We start from the raw sequence: 23,767 nt of genomic DNA on the forward strand, positions 1-23,767 counted from the left end.
AGGAGAATGCAAAGGAGATTGGTTTGAATCAAACACAAAAATTTAAATATCAGGAGAATGGAAATTACATTCGTGAAAAGAAAACATTTAACATGAGCACTTGACTCTACAATAAGCAAATAGACCAAATTACAATAGCATGCTATGGATTTTTCTTGCTGTTATTGACACTTTTCTATTCCCCAGTCTCAGCTCACATTTCTTATAATGGTTCCTCTCTGACTTTTCGTATTGCTAATGAATAGAGATAGGAAACAGGTATTGAAGCACATCCATGTTTCAGAAGCAGAATATATCAGAAAGGAAGATACCAGGTATGTCTAGGCACAGGAGAGGAATGTGCTTGGCAGATGTATGTTACACCAACTTGAACAACAGAATGGGGTCTGGATTTTTTTAATGCAATTTTAAAACAACATCAGGAGAATTCATTTGAAGGAATCTTACATCTGACATAAAACATTTCCTTTGTTTGCCAATAGTAGCTATCGTTGCCATTGAAACATAACAGGGCAAGACCTAAACCTGTATCTCTACACTATTAGGGATATCTCTTTAGTCATTTGTGTTCATAAGGTCAGTTCACTGTCAGTGTACTGAGTGCCACTTAGAACTTTAAATTAATTGTCCTGTAGGCAGATTTCTGCTTAATTTGAAGACAAGAGGAGGAATATTAATCATTAGGTGGTGGGGAAAGGGCAAAAGATTTTTTTAAATCAGTAAACCTTTAAATTAGCCATCTTTTATGGGATGGAAAGAAATACAGCCTGAATTGAGAAAAACATTAAAGTGTCCCAGAGCCAATGGAATATTTGTTTGTAAACAGAAGATATAGAGTATCATAGATTTCAACAACTTTATTTTTAAAAGCTTATGATTAGACTGTGACTTGAGGCACTATGACTATGATTACTAGCTTTCAATTATGACACTTTAAACTCGCTATACAGAGCGGTTGGTGGAAATGCTCTCTTGCATAAAAGCCTTTGATCCTGTGATGGATGTTCTATGAATTGGGGGGGGGGGGGGGGGAGGGAAAGGACAGAATGAAAGTTCTGGGGAACTGGGGAAATAAATAATGAAGCCAGCTGATATTATGATGGCACAGCGGGAGCAGTATGTTCCATCCTGTTTTGTGATTTAGTTACGGGGAGGTGCTCCTTGCGTGGCAGTCAGTTATTGAAATAATATTATCTGTGTGTGATTTGTCAGGTAGGTTTTATTAACGTGCTGCAAAAGCACTTGTTTTCTACACCAGTCTGTGCTGTTTCTGAGAGATTTTAACATGTTTAAACTCAAGTCAGTAATGCTGTATTTCTATTTAGATGGGTTTTGCATCCTGGACTATGCTCTCTTTAGGCTTTAATCCTATGCTTTGATCCACAGCGCTGTAAGGGTCCACTGAAGAACAATAGGCTTCATAATTTATGTGCACTATTTTATATCTTCATAGCTGTTCTGCTTAACTTCTAGCACTGTCTTTGCTTCATTGCTTTACTGTGTTGTGAAGATGTTAAAAAACTGTTAGTGCTTTAATAACGTTCTAGCACCTATAAAAACTTTTAAAATGCAGCTCTATTTAAACTTTAGATTTCATTCTGATTGTAAATGAAGTAATTACTTCCTAGCATCGAAATAATTTAGTGTAGCAGCAAGCTGAAATACCATCTTGAAAATTATAAGAAATAAATCAAAAAGAACAAGAGGGTACCGAAAGGCCTGCTAGAGACACCTTTACGCATAACCCCCAGAATGTCGTTCCCTGAATAGTTACATAATGGGATTCCCGAAGAACAAGAGCAGTGTAACATGAGCAGACCGCCAGCATCCAGCCAAGGCAGTCGGGGATCTGCCCCCACAGTTTGTTCCCGTACAATCTTGTTACCAAAAGATGTATAAAAGTGATGCAGGACAAGTTGAAAAGCTTTCTAAATATTTACACAAGGTTCAATAATGCTGTTCACATCGGGCAAAAATAATAGTACAGGGAATATAACTTTTTCCTTTTGCATAGCTGAGATTTGAGCAGGCTGTAGTGTGTTTTGTTAGCAGCGTGCAACCTCTTTTGGTTTTACTGTTGACTTTTTCTTTAACTTTTAATCACAGTTACATTGTAACTAGCTAGTATTTATGTTCTGTTTTATTTAGGTCTCTGAATGGGGTGTAACTTCTGTTCAAAGATGGCTCCAAAATGTCATTTATAGGGGGGCTACAAATAAATATGGTACTCTCTGGGGCACTCTGTTTCTAAAATGGCAAAATCTTTTCTGTTCAGCCAAAAAAAGCTACAAGCCTGCTATACTCTCTCAAGTGCAGCTGCCAACACTGCTCAACATGTAACTGATTAGGATTAACAAGTTTTTCTTGCACGAGTTCAGACAGGCTCCGTGTGCGTTTTAACCAACTTCATCCGCTGGTGTCGGAGCCGAATGAAACAAGCCGGGCGCTTTGCTTTCCCCTCGGGGCTGGGACCTCCAGCGGGCTTCATCCTCGTGGAGCCAAGGCTCGGGGCGGGACAAGCCTAGCTCTGCTGGACCGCCTGTGCCCCTCCGGGGTGTGCAGGGGAGGCTCGGGCCTGCTCGCCCCCCCTTCCCAGCACGGCCGCGACGCGCCCCGGGCGGCCTTTTGCCCGCGGTGCGGGGCGATCCGCTCCCCGGGGCGCCAGCGCAGCGCCAGCGGCAGGCGGCGCCGCGGCGGCAGCAGCAGCAGGAGGAGGAAGAAGAGGAAGGCCGCCGCCGGCCCCCCTCTCGCCGCGCAGAGGCGCAGGCAGAGGGCGCTTTCGCCATGCGCGGCCCCCGCCGCCGCGCAGCCCCAAGCGCCGCGCACCCCCCGGCCGCGCTGCCGCTGACAGGCGTCCGGAGAGACCTCCGCGGCGGGCGGAGCGGAGCCCCTCGGCCCGGCCCGCGCGGGAGAAGGGAGCTCCCCGGGTGCGAGCGGCCGCTCGGTCCCGCTCTGCCGCTCGCTCGCTCGCTCGCTCTCTCTCCCTCCCTCCTTTCCTTTCCTTCCCTTCCCTTCCCTCCTCCTCTCTGCGCTTTCCACCTCCCCTGCTCCTGAGTGAGCGCAGCCTCGGATGTCCGGTTTCCTGGTGGGTTTTTTACCTGGCAAACTCCGGATAACTTCGGTGAGAATTTGCAAAGCGGCTGGGAAAGTTGGGAACTCCCCTGCAGGCGTCTAGGAGCTGCTGCTACCGCATCTTCTCCATCCCACGGATTTTACTGCCTTGGATATTGCGAGGGGAGGGAGGGGGGAGAGGACAGCGAAAGAAGAGGGGGAGAGGAAGAGAAGGAGCCTCATAATTTCGCCTGCATTCCTCCAACTGCCCCGCGGCCCCGCTCCGCGCCCGCCCTGCCATCTTTGCACAATGCACTTGCTGGAGGTGCTCTCCCTGGGTTGCTGCCTTGCCGCCGGCGCCGTGCTCCTGGGACCCCGGCAGCCGGCCGCCGCCGCTGCCTACGAGTCCGGCCAGGGGTACTACGAGGAGGAGCCCGACGCGGGGGAGGCAAAGGTAAGCCCGTGCCCCCGCTGCAGATGCCAGCTCACTCCTCTAGGCATGCGGCTCCGAGTCCGTTTGAACGGACCGCTTGGAAATCCCGCTCAGGAAAATACTTGGGAGAAGCCTTTTTAAGTGGGGGGTTCTTTAAAAGTGGGGGAAGGATTTGTTCAAGGAGGACAAAAAAAAAAAGTCGTCTGGGTTTTCGGGGTTGCTGGAAGGAAGGTTGCACGGGGAACAACAGTATTTACAAAGAAACGCAAAACACCTGATCGGCAGGGGCAGCCCAAGGGCTCCGCTCCTGCCGCGGTGCGGGGGCTGCCTGGCGGGGAGCGGTCCCGGCCGCGGCCCCGGCGTTTGCAGCGGGGCTCGGACAGGGCAGCGACCCGCGGGCTTCAGCTGATCCCGGCCCTGGCGCTGGCAGCTGGGGCGGGTCGCGGGTGTACCCGACGCTGCTTCGGTGCGGGCGAAGCCGCGGGGTCCTGCAGCGGGCTGGGACGGGCAGAGCCGGGGAGCGCGGGAGGGAGGGCTGAGAAACCCTCAGCGGAGCAGCTGCGCACAGGGACGAAGCGGCGAGGGAGGCGTGGGGGGACGATGGCAACAAAACCCGAGGCTTTCCATTTGCTGAAAAGCCTCTTGGAGTTATTGACAGTTTGGATGAGTTGCTGCGGCGTGACAGAGTTGGCGGGAGGTGTAAGGTGACGCTCGAGTCTGAAAATTTTCATTCTGCCCAGGCGCACGCAGAAGGTTGGGCTTAAATTCTCAGATTCCGGTGACAAAAGCTTACAATTCTATGTTAATTTTTGCTAGTGTAGGAAGTTTCGTAGCGTAGAATTCAAGTACCTTTGGTACCAAGTACCAAAGCCACCTTTGGTACTTGCGGGTTTGCAGTTCCCGGTATGCTGGTACATGAAAATGATGCATAGTATGTGGTTGTATAAGCATGTGGCGTTATGAGGAAGACCTTTGATGTCTGAGTTTATAACAACTCTTACCCTCGTCTCATTGTTTTTTGAAGATTTCTGACATGCTTATTGAAAGCAATCGTGACCCAGCTCATTCATTATTCATTTCAGTATGGGGTGAGGGGGAGGTGTGTGGATTAAAAGTTAATCAGTTATAAGCTGATATTATTTTTTTTTCTATGCTGTTTGTTTTACTGAATAGAAGTTTGGGAGATTTTACTGTAACTACATGGGAAGTCAAGTTTTGATAGTGTACATTAGCTGTACTTATTTCAGGTATTCAAACTGTTGTAGACCATATATTGTTCACAGAATTCATGCTTTTCAAATAGTATTCTGCATGGAAAAGGTTACTGAGTACGCTGTAGTCTCTCTTCAAATATTTTAATTACAGACAAATGCTTACATTGTAATGTTCTGAATGCTAGTATGCTGTCAGTGATCATATTGTTTAACTATTTATCAAGTATTTTTCAAACTTAAGTATTTAAAAATAAGAACACAAAATCAGTTCAGCTGGTCACTCTTATCGCTTAGACTATTTATAAAAAAAAAATGCAAAACTTAGCGAAGGGTAAAAATACCTCAACTCTTTCTAGCCCCTGTCTGTAAGCCAGTTATTTACTGGGTGAAACTGGCGTTTGAGTTGTAAAGCCTCAGAATAGCTTATGCTGAAAAGGTAGAAAGAATCCAACCTGGAGCACGGTGCACACTTTGTGCACTTAAACTGCTGAGGTAGAACAGCTGATAGTGGAGATATTCTCCCAAGTGATGCTGTGTGTTCCCATGCATGTGTTGTGGACAGTCACTCTGTTTCTTGAAGAAACCTCAAAGTCTTTGGGAGCTGCCACTGCAGTGCATTGCATAGAAGTGCAAGTGCTCCCTGGAAAAAGGGGAACTGTCAGCAAACCAAAGCAAGAAAGGTCAAGAGACCGGGAAGTGAGTGGGATAGCATGCGTTAAGCGATTACGTTAACAGAAAAATGTTTTTGTGCCTGACTACTGGTGTGAGTAGTAGGGAGAGAGAGAGAGAGAATTACTCTGGATCCAAGCAGACTTAGTCACGTTGGAAGTCTTTAGTTGTGGGTTTGTTGCTTTTGCTGGAACTGTTTGAGTGAGTGAGTACTGTGCATATTTGTTCCTGTGATGAGAGAATGTTTGAGATGAATGTCTGAAGTAATTGTGAAAGGATTAAATAAGTAAACTGTAAGTAATTGTTTCAAGGAAAATATTATTATATTGTCAGTAAAAACTCGTCTGCTTGAACTTTCCTAACTTCAATGAAAAATGCGTGATCACTTGAGTTTGTGTTCATAGATGTTCTGCTTCCTCTGTTTTTACTTTCTCTCCATATGCCATACTGCTACATATTAAACCGATGCCTAAGTGCAGGTCATACAGCCTTTTGGGTCAACTCTTTACACAATGAATTTATTTCTCTTTACCCCTATTTTAAGAACTTCAGCTTTAGAAACATTTTTGAAAATGTGGATGAGGTTGAGGGTCCTTCAACATAGGAGGAAAAGCTGGGCAGAAAATAAGTGTATTGTGTTCTTATGCAGGTGAGTAAGTGTTACGCATTAATCTTGTCCTAGAGATTTGCAGCAACTTGGAAGTGTTACAGATATAAATAGTAGTAGTTCATACACAGCTCTTGCAAGGGCATGTTCTGCAGCAAGTGGGCACTGATAAGCTTTTGCAACACTGCCTCCCCCCTTTTTTTTTTTCCCAGCCTAAGAGTAAAGTTCATTATTCAACAAGCTCACAGGGCCCAGATTAATACTTTTAAGCTGAACTGTCTGCTCGGTGGGATGGGAATGAATCCTGCCCATAAATCACCTCTTTCAGATTTCCTGCAGCACAAGGGGGTTGTCCCAATGAGGCGACCCCCTCGCAGCCGCACCCTGCCTCTCCCCAGCAGGGCAGGAGGCAGGGCGGCCGCTGGCTCCCTCTCTCCATCTGGGTGGCCTGCTGGGGAAGACAACCTGGTATTTCAGTTCTCTCTGCTTAAGGTGGGACTGGGGGAATCAGCCCTCCTGCCCTCAGAGTTCCCGCAGTTCGGCAGGGACCCGCCGCCTCTCTGCCCCGCTGCCCAGCAGGGATGCTCGGAACAGCTGCAGTAAGGAGAGGGTGAGCAGTTGTGTGACACCGGTGACTTGAAAATTCAGCTCCTTGTACCGTCTATGAATATCATAATAACGCTTACAATGTGTTTAGTCTCTGGCTTTTGTTCTTTACGTAGTTTTGGATTGGGAACATGTAATAAGTATATACTGTCTACCTGGGAGGGCAAAGTGTTTAAAATAATAAAGAAATAAAATACTACTTTATTGTTTGTTTGCTGAAAGTTTCAAAATGAGCTAGAGGGACTGCACAGGCATTCTGGGCATGAATTAAACTTCTTAGGTTATTGAAATGAAGGTGTGACAGTAGTATGTACCTAGACTGCATTAATGGTAATAGGGCAACAATAGCAGGAGGAGGTTATTATTGTAACAATTATGGTAACAGTGGTACGGTAACAATAACTGGAAAGAAGCCACAAGCTGGGAGGGTTTGCTGTAGCTGCACCTTCATTTAGTCGCATAGTCAAACCTTTAGGATTATGTGACTATACAAAAGCAATATTGGTCAATTGTCCCATGTGGTTTTAGGAGGTTTAAAACTGTATTTATGCTAGGATTCGTAGTTTTGTATTAGAATGGGAATAACAAATGAAAATGTATTTGCCTGTTCTGAAGTGCACCTCTGAAAGTGGCATTGGGGCCTCTTTAGACAGACAGCAATAAAGTACAGAATAGTCTTTGTGCTGTGATTCTGTGATTTGCTTTTGCAATGAAAATAGGTGCACTTACTTGACCTCCATTTATCTTGGATGCTATCTCAGCTGAGAGATACCTTTTTATTATTATTTTAAATCTGACCTACTCATAAAATGCTGCTAGTTGATGGCTAATGGAGTTTAAATACTGTTAGTGTGGGAGGAAAAGCAGTGTGTCAAGTTCTGGGGTTTCCTCCTGTCACTGTCTCTTGATGGTGTAATCTCAAACTCATCTGTTTTATGGCCACCTCTAAGTTTATGAAGTGTGCCTTACTTTGCGTTGTGATGTTACATGCCCTGGTGGGAGATGAGGCTGGGTTTTCCGCTCTGAAAACAAGCATAAACCTCACTCCCAGTACTCAAGCAGTGCTAAATTGAGCGAGTAGGGAGAATGTTATTTTTTCTGCTGTTGCTGTTTTGTCTGCTGGAACTTTCCTTTTTATGTGTGTGTAGCCACTCTCTTTTTTCAGACACACACACACACAAAGATGCTGTCTTTTTTTAGAAGCATCCTTTTAGAAGGATGAACATAAGTAATATAATAGGACCTATTATGAAGACTAAGCAATGCTTCTGAAAACATAATTATGAAGCCTTGGCCTAGCCTTTTGTGTGAGTAGAGTGCAATACTAAGCTCTAAGAGCTAAGGGCGCTTTCTAGTTCTTGGTGTAGGTATGTGCATTCCTGGGTATCCTGTGTAAGCACACTTGTGTGTCTGTGAGGGATTTCACAGGATTGCTGCTGACAAATAACCGCACTTCTGAAGGTTCTAAGAAAGCTTTGGGGATCACTTTAACTAACTGCAGTGTTTGGAGGCTTACAGAAACATCCCCTCAAAAATATGATTTTTATGCTCACTTGGGTTCAGTGTGTTTAAACTCTAGCATGTTCTTCAAGGGTGTGTGTCTCCTTATTTTAGTAAAAATAAACCAGGACTTGCTCTTCAGGCTGTTGTAGCTGAGGGTGATGGTAATAATCCTCTCCCATTGATACTCTGCATCTGGGATAGGAAGTCTGTCTAGAACCTTATGTTCAGCTGCTGCTTTTTTGAATGTGGCCAGTGATTCATTAAAACAAAATGCTTGGAATAGAGGGAATCCAAATGAAGTCAGACTGGTATCCTATCAAGTTTAATATCCTTGTTTAATGTAAAAAATGTGCTACAGCTGTTTGTAGAATGAATTAGAAGAAATTCTAAGCAAGGTTGTTATTTGAAAGACGTAAGCTCTTTTGAAGTCTAAGTTGCTGCTTAAGAGTTTTATGTCTGGCAAGGTGTTGAATTTTGTTTAGTGAGTAGGATAGGTAAGATTGTTTTCATTATCTACTGTAAACATTCAATACCTTTTTTTTTTTTTTTTAATTCCACCTAGCTTCTAACCTGAGTGATAAATAATACCAAGTTCCCCTCCGTGTAGATGTGTATCTGCTTCAAAGGTACTAATGGCTGCATAAATTGCAACAGAATTTTAATTTAAAACATTGATAGCTTAGGGGGACCATGGGGGATTGCTTGTTGAATTCCTATTGTATATGAATTTGTCAGCTTGTTTTCCTTGTTTTGTGTTTATCTGTCACCAGAAGTTTTTCTGATGACTTAATATTTATGTGTTACTGTATTTTTTCCCCTCTTTGTTGCATTTCAGATTTTAGCTAGGAAATAGCTAAACTGTAAGTCATTTATTCTTCTACTTTTTCATTATAATCATTGTAAATCAATCCCTCTAGCTCTTTAGCGATTTGTTTTTTTCTTTTGACATTTCCTGACTTGTCTAAGATGGCTGTAACTCCCTTACAAATATTTAGAGATTGCAGTTGCCAGTGGAGTGAATGAATGTTTTCGTAAGATGCTCCTATTTAGCAAAGTAACCAAAAGGAATTGTGTTCTTTGGAGGAGGAGTAGAAAACACATGAAAAACACCTTCTGATAACTGAAGGAAAAAAAACAATAGTAGTAGTTCGTATATTTTGGCTATATTGTAGTCTTTGCTGAGTATGGGTGAGAATGTTATCTTCCTAGATGTAGTTACTAAGGCAATACATCTTCTGCAGGAAATTTTTGGGATCCTGGTTGTGGTTAACTGCAATGAAAAATGTTTGCTTGGGGAAGTTAATGACATTAATTATCTTGATACTGCCGTCACCCTGAACCCTGTACATACTGTTCACATAATGGCTTCACCTGGTCAGTGACGATTTTCAAATAGCCTGGCCTCAAGGATGGAGCTTAAAAACTGTTGGAGGTGTTTCGCATCCTGTTCCTCATTGAAGAGAGCAGGGCTTTTTATCCTGGACAAGGGAAAATACGGGCAAAGGATCAGACAATTCTTGGAAGACACCAGAAGGCTGCTGGGGAGCAGGGGACACGGGTGTTTCTCTCTGGTATCACAGGTGTGGCATCCCCTGTGTTACTCTTACCTGCTTGTGGCAGCGTTGTGAAATAAGTAATTTCAGGAATCAGATATCATCTAGAGCAAAAACCTTTACACCACAAAATGGTTTAATTCTTTGACTTTCCTTATCCAAGAATTGTGTTCTGCTGAGAGAAAGAGAAGAGAGGAATTCAGTGGAAGGGATTGTTTCTGAGAACAGCCGCAGCATTTGGCTATTTCCCCATTTTTTTCCCAAAGGAGATCCATAGGAAGCCCCCAAACCCCCACATGCGTGTGTGAAAATTTCCGGGACTTGTAAAGATTGTCAGAAACAGTAGATATCCTATTAGAGACCATTCAGAAGAAGCAAAACCACTCTAGCTGTCCTTCAACTTTCTTCGACTGCAGAATTCAGCAGACCAAATGTATTTGTGGGGGACTGCTCCAGCTGTCCAGAATGTACTTGCTGCATCAGTCACAATATTTAGAGCCAAGAGAAAAACTGGCCAAGTGAAGCTTCACACATTAGCTGCTGTCTACTTAGTCATGTTTGTGTAAACAATGAGATGTTTGGGGGTTTTCTGTTTGTTTGTTTTGTGGATGTTTTTGTTTTCAAATTGACCAAGAGAGATGCAGCTGGTAAGTAACCTCTGCGGTCTGCTCACGGAACAGTCTCCTTAGAGAAACAAAGAGCAGCAGTTGTAGAGGTTGAGGTATTTATTACTTCCAGGTCAAATGTTAATTTTGGTAGGGCTGTATTATAATTCTGATTCAAGTAAGAGCCGTTCACCCCTTTCCAAATAGGTGGCGAATGCTCATTGCCCTGCAAGTATGGGATCCATATACATAATCACGTGAAGAAAAGCTGATAGTTGTTGTTTGAGGTGTGCTGTCTGCAGATGGTGGGATCCGCGTTCCTGCTCTGCCAACTGAAATCCCGATCTTATCGGATCATTGCTGAGGAAGCAGTGCGAGCGTGGCGTGCATGAGGTCCCTTCTCAGGGCCCCCTGTGACCCGGAGCAAGCCCAAATGGACGCTGCTGTGAACCTGTTCATGGAGCTTATAAGCACCAAGGCTGGGATCTGTGGACTCGGATTCACACTTAGCTGCACTTGAAAGTGCTCAGACAAAGTTGAGCTCCAGAAACTGCTTGTGTAGGTGGTCTCACTTTGTGCTATATGCACATTAAAGAAACTTTACACGGAGAAAGAAAAAAATTCTGAAGAGTTTAAAACATAAGGAAGGCCTAAGAAGTGAAGAAAACTGTAAGGAAAAACTTGAACAGCTTGGGTTTTGTTTGTTCCTTAAGAAAAAAAGGGAGAGCATTCCTTGCCGTAAGTCTTGGATGTCTTTTTGAGTTTGGGTTTGTTTTTTTTTTTTTTAAATAAATCTATTTTCTTTGAAAATGTTGCCTTTGGAGTTCTGAGAATTCACCAGTCTTGACCTGTCATTCTTCCTGACTAACTGCTAAGTATTGCAAACTATGCAACAGCTTTGTGGCTGCTGTGAATTGGAGACTAGGAGCATACCATGAAAGTAGGTTTCACTGAAGTCAAAGAAAGTGTTTGTATTTTGTACCCCTAAAAGGATCATTCATAATTTGGTGTACTGCTGAGGATAAAATCTCTGCTTGTTTGCACACTCACTATTACTTAGAGAATGTCACTTCTGCTATTTCTTCTTAGAAATAATGCAGAAAAGGAAAATTATGTAACTTCAGTCATTCCAGTTATATGTATTTGTAACTGGCCGCAGATGCACTTGACAGAAACATACGTTGCCTGTAAATGTAATAGTACCAAGACTCTTGATGGAGACTGTATGTATCATTTTTATAGAATCGCTATTTATGGTTAGATTACCAGTGTAATTAACTGTCTAAGGAAACTAAGAAATAAACTTGCGAGGTAGCGCCTTATTGACGTTTGTCCCTTGCTGAGGGACAGATGTTTCCCAATTAAAACGGAGCCTATGACTTCCTCTTCACCCCACCCGCTGCCCAGCAAATCTTGCGAAACGGGCAGAGTGCTGCCGTGGTACAAACATGACCATTTACTTCGTTTCACTTTGTTCACATATGTCAAGGTACTCATGTTAAGATTTCGATACCTCTCTGCTGTGAGGATTTTTAAAAATTTTATTTCCTTTATATCATTAATATTGAAACATTCTGTCATTTGGAGGAAACGAGACAACCTTGTTAATAATCAGTAGGCTTGCACTGTTGAATCATAGTAGATTCAGTAAACATGGAGAAGTGTTTTTTCCAGGAAGGAAGATAGCGATGGACAGTTATTTTGTCTTTCCAGTTGGGTGTGTTTCTGGCTGGCTAGAGAAGAGCAAAATGTTGGTTCATTTAAAAATACCAAGAACTCTGTTGTGCAGGCCACAGGGCACAGCTTTCAGAAGAACATTAACAGCTGCTAAATATCCCACTGACGTGACTTGAGTATGGTGGGTATTGGCCTGTCTCCTTTGTAAAGTTTCATGGCCTTTCCCAGGCAGCAGAAGCCAAGAGGTTAGGGTCAAAATCAAATTCTCCGAGGGTATCCTTCCTTGCTTGCTGGAGTGTTAGTGACGCTGAGTTTGTGCCTTCTGCCTTGTGTTCCCAGGTGCATCCTGAGACATGAGAATGTACTTTTTTGAACACAGTTTGGAAAGGTCTGGGCTCCTCTTGTGGCTCCACAGACCCCAGCAGCTGGGCAGCTCCTGGCTGCCTCAGGGCAATTTCTTTTGCCTGCCAGGAATGCCATGTTAAGAGCACTGGGCACGTGAGATTGTCAGGACCCCTCTTAGGAGGGGATTCACTGTGTCTGTGCTGAGGGAGGTGGGTTTGATGAACCGTCTGGACTCGGACTGAGATCAGCCGCCTTAGAGTGGTAAATTGGTTGATAAAGGGCTGTCTCTGCAGTTATGGTTCCCTCCAAGACCATGGCACTCAAGTCAGAGTAAATGCAGCCTGTACAACTGAAAGGTGTGGAAAGTGATGCGTGAAAAAATGCTTTTATTTTTCTTGCCCAAGAAGACCTGCCTATTTCTCTCAGATCATCTGTGAAAATGATGAGGATCTTTAATATTAATGAGAACCCTGCTTCTTTTTTTCCTCCAGGTGGCTGGGCCAGCAGGTGATCAAATCACTAAAGACAAATGAAAGGAGTAAAGAGCTGTAGAGGAGTTCTGAGTACTTTCCTTTCCAAAATATCTGTGGACAGGCTGATAAGGCACATTGAACCGTGATCTTGGAGCAGGAAGTAGGGGAAGGAGCAGTGAAGGATTTTCAGAGGGCAGGACCATGCTTCAAAGGAAGGAAGAATTAGGCTGTTCTATTGCATCAGGTAGAACTAAAGAATTGGGCAAACTCTAAACTGAACAGTCATTACTAATCTGGATTAATAGCATAAAAAGGCCCTTTGTAGTAATGAAACTCTTTGAATATCTTAGCTAACGGTTTCAGAAAATTAATGAAATTTTCAAATCCTCATCTCTTATGACAGATAGATGATCTGTATTTTTCCCTTGAGCGTGTAAGTTGCTGCTTTACTCCATGATTAGTTGGCTTATGGTACTTATTTTGAGTATTGAATTCACAAAAGAGCAGAAGAATGGCTGTACCTGGTCAGACAAAAAAAATGCCTGGTTAGCCCTATATGCCATTTTCAACAGTATCCAACACGGGCAAGCTTGTTGGACAGCCCCTGCTGCACAGCTGCAAAACATGCACAGTGTCTACCCACTGATGTGGTAGAGGATGACCTGGAGAGCAATGTTATTGTTGGAAACCTCCTGCACAGCACACGATGAGGAGCGCTCTGTCACACCTTCCCCCTCACACCCTCTCCTCCCCAGTTCCTTCCAGATAAAGGCTGCCCTTTGGCCATGGGCATGTCTCTTCCTGCAAGGAGACAGTGCCCACTGAGTCCTGGCCTCCAAAAGTTTCTTTTTTATCCTCTGTCCTGTGAGCTGCCCTGCTTGATTCCCCTGTGGGGGGCTTGTTGTGCAACATCCAGCTGATTTGTCCCCAAACCATCCCATGGAAACGGCTTGGGAGGTTCGTACTCCGCTTGCTTTGTTTCTTCACCTTTGCGTCCCACAGACCACGTTCAGGAGAAGCCCTGAAACCCTGGTGTGCGAGTGTGTACCTGCTGCTCGTTCCTTGGCCAGCTGGGGACGTCAGTTGGAAAACCCAACAGCAAGCACCGGATGTTCATAGGGTCCCTAGGTTCATCATGTTTTTCGTAGTGGGAGTGCAACCATGGCAACATGCACCTGCCTACAGCCACTCTTCTGGCTCTTCCAGTACCTCTTCGGTTTTTTCGGCTGGACGTCTTCCCTTTTTATTTATGCCCTTACCATCCAAGGCCCTGCCAAATTACAGGACCTACTTGACAACCGCCTTCTAAGCAAAGAAATGGAAAGTGTCACTACATGCTTACAGACTGTTGGCAGCAGGGCAGCTTGTGGACTTCCTTGCCTTAAATCATGAGGTGGGGGTGCGGGGATTATTTTGTTTTCTTTTATTTAATAGCTTTCAGTTGACTTTTCTCCTGCATGTTATCCAGGTGCTTATTGAGCCCACAGAAGCTTTTGAAATCAACGCCTTTCTGTATCAAGAAGTTTGGCTTTGAGTGGATGTTCTGTTTAATATATATAATAGTAAATTTAAAAAAACAAACAAGCCCCAAAACTGAAAGAACCATTCCTTTTGTTCGTCTTGAGCCTGACACCTGTTAATTATGTATGAAACTTCCCCAGTCCTTGTCCTGGACAAGGCAGGGAACAATTCTGTCCATGCCGCTTGTGGGTTTATTGAGTCCTCCTCTCCATTGTTCTTTTTCAGGCCAAAGATCCTTCACTTATGTAACCTGTTTTTTGTAATGAAGCTGTTCCTTACCTTTGATCATCCGACTTCATACCTTTCTTAATTCTCTTTAAGACTGCAGAACAAGAGGAGGGGAGAGCCAGGAGTGTACACAGGATTCCAGATGTGGGACACCATGGATGTGTGTAGGGACACAATGATGTTTTTTTCTCTTTCCTAGTAATTCCACTTACGTATTTATTTTAAAAGTCTGTCTTGATTGGAGAGTATTTTGTAATGTCAGACGTGAGTATGATTAAAATGCCTCTTTTAAAGAACTGCCCGTATTTATACTGAAGAACTGGATGGGGGAAGGCATTTCATAGTTATTATTACTTCCTCAAAATTCACATAAAAGCTGTTCTTAGGGGCCTGTTTCAAGATGATGTATGATTATTTAACCTATGTGTTCATTATGCTTTGAATGTGTTTTTCTGCCTGCCACATGTGCACAGTGAGAGATTTAATGGGACTAGCTAACTTCTGAGTTATAAACCATGAGCTGTATATTTAATGTCCTTAATGATTTTTTAAGAAATGAGATGTGCTCTCAAAGTAATCTGTGAAATATGCCAACAATCTTGTAAAGGTTGTTTATACCTGTTAACAATAAAAAGTTACTGTCAAGTAAGATTTGTGAGAGCTTGGTTATGTGCACTAACTAGGTGCATGTGACTAACCAAATTTATCAGGAACCTACCCACGCTTGCAAATTTTGAGATACGTGTCAAGCCTAGCCTAAAGCATAAGAATGTAAGAAATACCACACTGGGGCAGACTAATGGTCTGCCTAGACAAGTGTTTGGCCTCTGTCAGTCTGAGCAGCACATGCTGTTCTGCGTGGGGAGAGCATTCGGGCTTAGTTGCTTTCTGCAGTTCACTCCTCTCATACCGTCCTAGCATCCGCAGTTGTTGGACTGAGGATATTAGAGGACATGCCTTTGCCTCTTCCCTTCAGTATCTGTTTATGGATCTCTTGTCCATGGATTTGTCTAGTTTTATATTGAAGACACCATGAGTGGTTAGTAGATCCTGAACTACTTCATGCCAGGATGGTGCCAGCTCAGGTGCAGTGGAGCTACTCTGATTTTGGTGACCTGTGATATCTGTAAAGACTTATTCTACAGTTAATATCCTCTACTTTTGTCTTTGGTTCTTGTGCGTTACATGGGCATAAAAGTTATTTTCAGCACTTAGAAAATAAAATTTTCTGTTTATTTTGGGATCTGGCGTATACGTCCTGAAATTTTCAAAGACCAAACTAAAGAAGAAACATAACTGTGTTATTTAATTCTTTCATACTATATTTGAATAGAATATAAATGCGTTTTATATTTTGGCCAGTTGCAGGGACTGGGTCCAATGTCAGCTGCCCCCCCACCCTGTGTTTTTTTGTTTTGGGGGTGTGTGTGATTTTTTTTTTTTAAGAGGTTACTTTTATTTTCCTCTTTAGACCTTTGTTACATGCATGGTGTCTTTTCATTTGATTTCTGCCTGTGGTTTCGACAGCTTTGGGCAATATTTTCCCTCCAGGTCAGAATCAAAATCTGTAGCTCTTTTGAGCTGCTTATGGCGCCTGGAACCCTTATTATGGATTTGTTTGTAGGCAATTCCATGTTCCAAATGCCACTTGGTGAACACAGCTGCAGTGCCCTGAGTAAGAGGAGTAAACCAGGAGATCCTGTCTTGCTCTTGATGGCCTACTCCATAGACAGGTGTGGGAAGAGTTGCAGGATTATTTAGAGGAAGGTGATGGAGTTGGGTCCTAAACAGTTGGGTACAAAATTTCCCTTAATTCCCTTTCCTCCTCTTCCAGGAGGAGGGAGAAGATAAGGGAATTAAGGGAAACTCTTCAGCTAAGTATTGTATAATGTGAGCTTTAGCAGACATCCAGCATTACCCCCTTATAAATCTCTGTCTTCACCCAAAGAAAATTAAGTCCTCTAGGGTATTTTTTTTTTCCCTTGCATTCATTGTTCCTTCTTCTTTGTGGTGTTGGGACATCTTTCTTCTCCCTCGCTAGAGAAGTACCGCGTGCTGCTCTGAGGAATTTGTGCATCTTGCTAAGGGTCCCTCTGAGGCATATATGTTTAGAACCTTATGATTGTATTAGAAATATTATCTAACAAGTAATATATTTAATAAAATTGAAGTTCTTCTGGATAATCTTCAGTTTTTTTCTAAATATTTGTTCTATGTTTGTGCTGACCTATTGAATTCTGCTATTATTTTGCATATTCTTTATTACAGCTGTGAAAACTGTATTTAGTTTTGATTTTATTCTCTTTCCTTCCATAAATAACATGCACAATGAATTCCTCAAAATCTCTGTTACATTCTTTGTTATATAGCCCCTAACTCACAGACTGTTTAACACATGCTTTTGTAAAGACTTACATTTTTGTAATCACTGTATATTTTTTAACTTTTCAACTGCCTAATGAGGAACCTATTAAAAAGAAAGCTTATCCTGAGCCAGAGCAGGGTGTGTTCATTAGCTAACTGGTTTCGTTAGAATAGGAATTTCCCTTTCACTTTGAGTTACAGTGCAGTGTTGAGGGTTTTAAAGTAAATGCAAAGTCTTACTAAGATGTGGAATTAATTGCTTATCTTATCATAAAACTTGCACTGATAGCTGAGTAGCAATCTTGAAAGAAAAATGGAATTAATAAACATTCATTTTGGTAGTCATTAAAGTGGCTGAATTTCGGGCAGAACTACTCTTATCCACTGCTTACCGATTATTTTCCAATGTCCTTTCATAAAATCAGAATTATTTTGCAACCAGTGTCCTGATACTCTGAAATGGAAATATTTTAGCTGGACTGCAATATTGGCTTCAAAGTCTTCTAGGAAATTGACAGAAAACAAACAAACAAGAAAACCCCACAACCTCTCTGGCTCTACTCAGTGATGATCACAACAGTGTGAGAAATTTCTACCACCCTCTCTGGGGGCATTTTCTTTATTTCATTTCAAACTCTGGCAGAGCTGTACCTGGGAAAGACAAATGATTTTTTTTTAATAATGTTTTTTGTTACTGAAATTGCAGTGGTTTTACTTAATAGTTGTCTACAATAAATTAATTTTCTAGTTTAATTACATTGCTGTAAGCAACACCGATCTAAAGGTGTAATTGGTCATACCTTTCTGGGTCCAGCCATAGTAGTTGAAGAAGGTAGTGCATATGAGTAACAAGTTACTGCATTGCATCTGGGCTATGGTAAATAGGGCTGCACTTGCAGTGTAAATTTGATAGAAGGGGTGCTCCAGCCAGAAGCTTGTCCCTGTTCCCCTAGTTCTTACTCCTCCCTCTACTGGTGTTGGAAAAGCTGGTATGGGGGAGGTAAGATGAAGGTACTCCTTTTGGTAGCAGCACGGGTTTATGCTGGATTATAGTGACTGTGCAACAATTGACTTATGAGTACTTTTAAATGTTAAGTAAAACATTTTAGGTAAATCACTTCTAGTGACTGATCTTGCTTTATTATGTAGCAAAATGAGTTAGGAGTAGTCATGTACTTGCTGCAGTGATTCTTTTGTGGGTTTGTTACCTCCTCCGAGATACATCCTCATGACTGCTAATGTGAATAGTTTATTCCAATAAAAGTGTGTCTTTTTCATTTAACCTTTGCAAGTAATGAGAGTGTTTATGTAGGTCTTAAACAAACCAATTTTGCTTTTTTTGAGTGCAACAGAGCTTTTTATTTGACAGCAAAATACCTGTTGAACTTGTTATATTTTTTTTATATGCACAAGAGATTACTATATATGAAAGTAAAAGACAAGGGAAAACCTTTACAGGGAAGTAAATCTTGTTTTAGTATAACATAATCTGATCTTGACTACTTTTTTTTTTTGTACTTTTTTTCCTTTTATACATATAAAAATAAAGTGAAGGACTGGTAATGCTGGACCAAATTGCTAATTTAACTATTCAGCTCTGCTTCCTGCAGAAGGTGGCCCAGGATCAACTATTAAGCTCCAACTCGGCTTTCTTTGTGATTAGATAGTACCGTGGTTGTGTCCTGTGTAGCGAGAGGGTGATCTGGTTAATGACATATTTGTAAACAGGTTAATAACTGCAGCAAAATCCATGCAGCTCATGAGCAGCTAAACTTATGCTGACAGTTTGTATGCCCATCCCTTGGTGAGTTATTATTTGCGTTAACGTTGAATGGAGGTAGTTGTCCAAAATGATTTCCACAGAAGTACTGTAATTAAAGTGAGTGTGATCCCTATTAAACTAATGGAAGGACATACAAACCAATATTGTTTACCTTCTACTTTGTACTTGGTTTTTCAGTGACACGAGTTCAGGGTCTGGAAACCTTTCTCTTGCTACAATATGAAGATGTATAGTCAATATTTTGCTGTCATTCCACATAAATAATATGCTAGCCTAGAGCCAAGATAAATCTAGTAGTATTGCTATGTAGTATATGAATATATACACTACAGTTTGCTACTTCAATAAAAATCAAGTGTTCAGAAGTTACACAATGCTAGAATTAAAAGCTGCCTTTTTTTGTGATGTTCTTCTAATGCTCTTTGGAGTTGCCAGATGTTAAGGGACATTGAAAAGATCAACAAAAATGCCCACAGTTGTATTGTCCAAGTCCAGAGGACAGTCTTCAGTGGGCATGGGCCTGTGTGACCAGTTTCCCAAAGAGTGAGAGTGCTGCCTTTTCCCTTATCTGCTCCTCACTGTCACTCCACGTCCCAGCCAGCTCCATTCTCCTTATTTAACCTGTTCCACGGCCTGACTGAATGCAGCTTGGTATTGGGAGGTGGTAAGCGGCACCAGCCTAAGTGCTTCCACCTCCCTTACCGCAGCACGTGCTAGCCATGCTGAATCTAATTTGAGAGCTGCGAATTCATAAAGAAACTGATCCAGCTGAAGAGATGGAAGCCCCTGTCTTAAGACCTTTGGGTGGTTTTTGCCCATTCAAGACAGCATTGTGTAAACACTAAAATAGCTGAGGGGGGCAGCAGGCTGTACCTTTAGGCTTCTGTCTGTCACCTGTGTTCTTGAGCAGCTCCTGTGTTTTAAATCTGTTTCCTGTTCCTTGCTGCTTTCTCTACTACTTGCTTCTCCTCTTCATCAAACTGTGAAATGATTTGGTATCTCCCTTCTCCTCTCTGTACCCATCATCCTAACCTTTAATTGCCCTTTCTCATGTGAATAAATGGCAATGAAGCTGCACCAGGCTCTCACAGCTCTTTGATTCCTTTGGTTCTTTGTCTCTGCATAGCAAATTCAATGCCAACCCAGGTCCCTCTTCAGTGTCCTCTCTATCACTTGTCTCTCCTCGCCAGCTTTCTTTTCCTGCTTCTCCCGCTCTCTTCTCTGAGATCCGTGTTTCAGCTGCAGACTCTAGCTCTGTTCCCTCTCCCAGTGTCCTTCCTTTTTTCTCATTTTCTTCTCAAGGCAGACTGAGCCTTTTTTCTGCTTTTTGTTCCTTTACACTCAAGTTTCTCCTTTTTAGCTGTCTGCTCTGGAATCACTGAGAGTACACTAGAGAAAAACCTCACTGCTGTCGCTTCATGGCCTGCTGCAGACCAGAGCTATACCTGCTCAGCAAGTTCAGCAGCTTCAGGGAACGTGTACTGATCGTTCATTAAACCTCTTTGTGTTTTAGCAGAGCAACCTGCCAGTCTTTACTGGAAATTCATAAGCTGTAATGCTTATTTGTTGGGAAAGTTTGCTGAAGATGATAAAGTATGCCCCTGAGGCACCCTCCGTTTTTTCTTTCTCTTCTCTATTACTCCAGATCATACTTCCCTGTCAGTTTAGATGCTACAAACATTCATTGAGGAGACTGCACTGTTTTAATGTGGACAAGAAACAGGCATTAGGACAGTTCCCCAGTGGAAAAATCAAGCCTCAGGTTAAAGTCTGTCAAAACCTTTGAATAAACAGCTAGAAACAAGGTCTTACAAGTGGAAAAATTGGAGCAGTTCCAGCTGAAGTTAACCGCTTAAACCCATGTAGTTTGGTGCTGCTAGTCCAAACAGCATTCCCGTTGCCCACTTGCTTATTTGTCCTCTGCACTGTCCCTTCCTGAGTGCCAGTAGGAGTATGTGGGGATCTGCATGGGGAACTGAGTTGGGAACATGATCTGAATGACAGCTTGTGTGTGGGGAAGGTGTGAGGGTTAAGGAGTACTCGGTTGGATGGCTTTTTCAGTCTGGTTTACCTCTTGGCTTCACATATGCTTGTGTCTGCACAGGAGATGAGGACTTGTGGGAGGGCAGGAATAAGCAGTTGGGAGTAGAAAGAGTAGAGGTGGGCGGGTTTTTTGGTGGTAGTCTAGGACATTTGTTGATCAATAGCTTCAGATCACAGTGGTACTGTTAACTCAGCTGCAAGGGCCCATTTTATTTTCACTTTGCAATGTCCTATGGAAAAATAGCCTTAGAGCAGAAAACGCCTTGAAGGAGGCAGTAATTCTTTGGAAAACATCCATGATTATTGGTTGGCTTTATCTCACTTCATCTGCTTAAAGGTTAAGCAACTGAGTCACTCTGTCTGGACTCCTGTTGTAACTAAAAGGCGGAGACAGGCACCTATGAGGAATACATGACATGACCACATCAACCACAGTTTCAAGGTTTCTTCAGAAATTTCAAGTTTCAAAAATTACCACTTTTAAGTGGGCATACTGATTGGGGGGGGGGGGGGCATTAAATGCAATAAGTGTGTGTGCGCATTTATCTTGTGTAACTGCAGCAACTCTTCAGTTGCATTCAGTGTTTTCCATATCCTCTTTGCTGACGTTGCTGAGGGATTTTTCTTAAGCATATGAAGCTGTTGTCCTCAGACCAAGCTTGAAAGGTTGCTGAAGTACTGAAGCTTTGCTTAATGTTTAAAACCCTTTGCTGAGTTATAAATAGCAAGTGGCTGAAGGAGAAGGTGAAAGGGATAAAAAAAAAAAAGCCGCAGGGAGGAGATGAGAACTGCTGTCCAATTATTCCTACAGCTCCAGCAACGTGTAGCCAGAAACTAAGGTTAATAGGAACACCATATAACATATTCTATGCTGAGAAAGTCTAAAGTATATTTTAATTTTTTTAAATAAACTGTGTATTAGATCAATGCATCTGATACCTAACACCAGCTGTTGTCTTGATTCCCGTTCAGTGCTAATACCGTGGAACTAAAGGAGAGATAATTTTAGTATGGAATTTCCTGAGGTCATATAGTTTTATTTTAATGTATTGTTCTGTATGCGGATGCTGTGGCTTAATTTAGGTCTATAGAATATAATGATGCTGTTTCCACCCTTGTATGTATAGACACACACACACATACACACACAAAATGTGTCTATATATACACATAGAACCTTTTAAAGATGTATTATTATTTTCAAGATATTTAATGTGTACTTAAAACTGTCAGCTAACAATTCTGCTATAGCTGAAGTAAAATTACTCAATTTTTTTCCATGAAATAATCTCTTCTAATTTTATGGTTTGGTTTCCAATAGGTCAGTTACAATTTAGAAAATACAGAATCATGGGGAAAACAAATTTAAAATGGAAAGAGAGTCTTAAAAATAGGTATTTATTTCCGATTTTTAATTTTTTTTTTTTGTTAACTGCCTATTTTTACACAATGCCTAAAACTTTCTTACCAACTCTGATAAATGTGGAGGAGAGACTCTAATTGCAGACTGATAACCTGTTTTTCAGGAGCTGGTTATCATACTTGTTACAGTCTTGAAGAGAATATTGTATCTAGGTGTAAGTCAAGACTCCAGGATATTCACTTCCTATGTTTATTAACATTTTATAGACGTCAAGGTTTTAAGTCTGTATACTTATATGTAAGTATACTATTGAAATCTAGTATAGTAAAGTGCAGCAAATGTGCATTATCAGGAGGAGAACTGTTTTTATTTAGAAGAAACATATTTTCAAGCCAAAACCGTGTCTTCATTTAGAGAAGCTTTTCTAATTGATAGCTGCCTGACTCACCATACAGTCAAATCAGTGTCCGCTCTATCTGATGTGGATAATAGTAGGCTGAGTTGAGCTAACTTTGGCTCTTCTCGCTTAAAATATTGTATTGCGTTGTATATCACTTCATAGTATAAAAGTTGATAGATATGCATGAGACAGAAGTAATTGACTTAACCTTCCTTTTACTCATCTGATACCTTTAGGAAGTTTTCCAGGTCTTTATTGCCTGATCTGCACAGACTGAAGTACATGCATGATTATAAGTTGTTCCATAGTTTGTTCGGTAACTAAATGTGACTGTTCACAAATGTACCTTTAGATACACTCAGGGATCTTTGTGGCAGTGCCAATGAATCAATTGCCTACGCTCTGCTAACTCAGATGCTAAAGTTGGGGTCTCTCTCACTCCTGCTCCTACTCACTTGCATCATCTTCATCCTTCTTTAACGAATACTTTATTTTGAGTGAAGAAGCGAGACCTGAGTCACCTCTCTCACACTTACTAATTTCATCTGAGTCAGAAGTGTTTCACAGTTACCTTATTCATTTCTCGTATTTGCCCCAAACTGTGAAGTGTAACATAATGCATCTCTCTGCTTTAAATAGAAAAAATATGCTTTTAGTACACCATGATTACAAAAAAAACCCAAGTGATTTGTACTTGGAGGGCAGTTCTCTGCCCCAACGCTCTAAATGATAGTTTCATAGAAAATATTACAAATGAGGAACACTGAATGCAACTTCCTGTATTCCCCATTCATGTTTTTACGGCAAAAGGCTGTTTAACTTCATTAGAAAGAAAAGTGGAAATGAATAAATTAAAACCCTTACTTCAAATCCAGTGGAGTGCCTTGATTTTTCAGCATGATAATCCTGACCTTGTCAGGCCTCATATTTATGATTGGCAATGAGCATTGGCAGAAACAAAGCATTAGAGAAAACGTCGTCTTGAAAGCCTGGAAACTTTAACTTAAAGAATAGTTCAACTGTCATACCATGCTAGTTTGAATGGCCTTAGTAATAAACTGCAATAGTGTTTTATATGGCCTATAAAATGACAACCTATAAAGATAGGGAAAGCAATAAACAAACATACATTACTGTTGCAGAAGTACTTCCTATGTCACTGTTATCTGCTACATCGCATACAAAGACTTTTTTCACCCTGCTGTAGTAAAATGCTGGCAGTCCCAAATGTGAAAAATCATGAGTCCAGCAATGAGACTTTAAACTCATGATACTTGAAACAAAACTGTGATTCGCCTTCTAGTATTTAGGATTGAATATACTTGTTAC

General features: G+C 41.9%; 1 protein-coding gene across 1 annotated transcript in view; it reads left to right on the top strand.

Moving 5' to 3' along the window:
* Window positions 1-3,263: 3,263 nt before the first annotated feature.
* VEGFC (vascular endothelial growth factor C) overlaps window positions 3,264-23,767 on the top strand; it is a 79,049-nt gene continuing 58,545 nt past the window's right edge. The window contains exon 1 of the mRNA XM_076337611.1: window positions 3,264-3,505. Within this exon, the coding sequence (XP_076193726.1) occupies window positions 3,362-3,505 (144 nt within the window). The 5' untranslated portion in view covers window positions 3,264-3,361. The remainder of the gene's footprint in view (window positions 3,506-23,767) is intronic.

Source organism: Aptenodytes patagonicus, chromosome 4 (genome assembly GCF_965638725.1).
Source record: "Aptenodytes patagonicus chromosome 4, bAptPat1.pri.cur, whole genome shotgun sequence".
Lineage (NCBI taxonomy): Eukaryota > Metazoa > Chordata > Aves > Sphenisciformes > Spheniscidae > Aptenodytes > Aptenodytes patagonicus.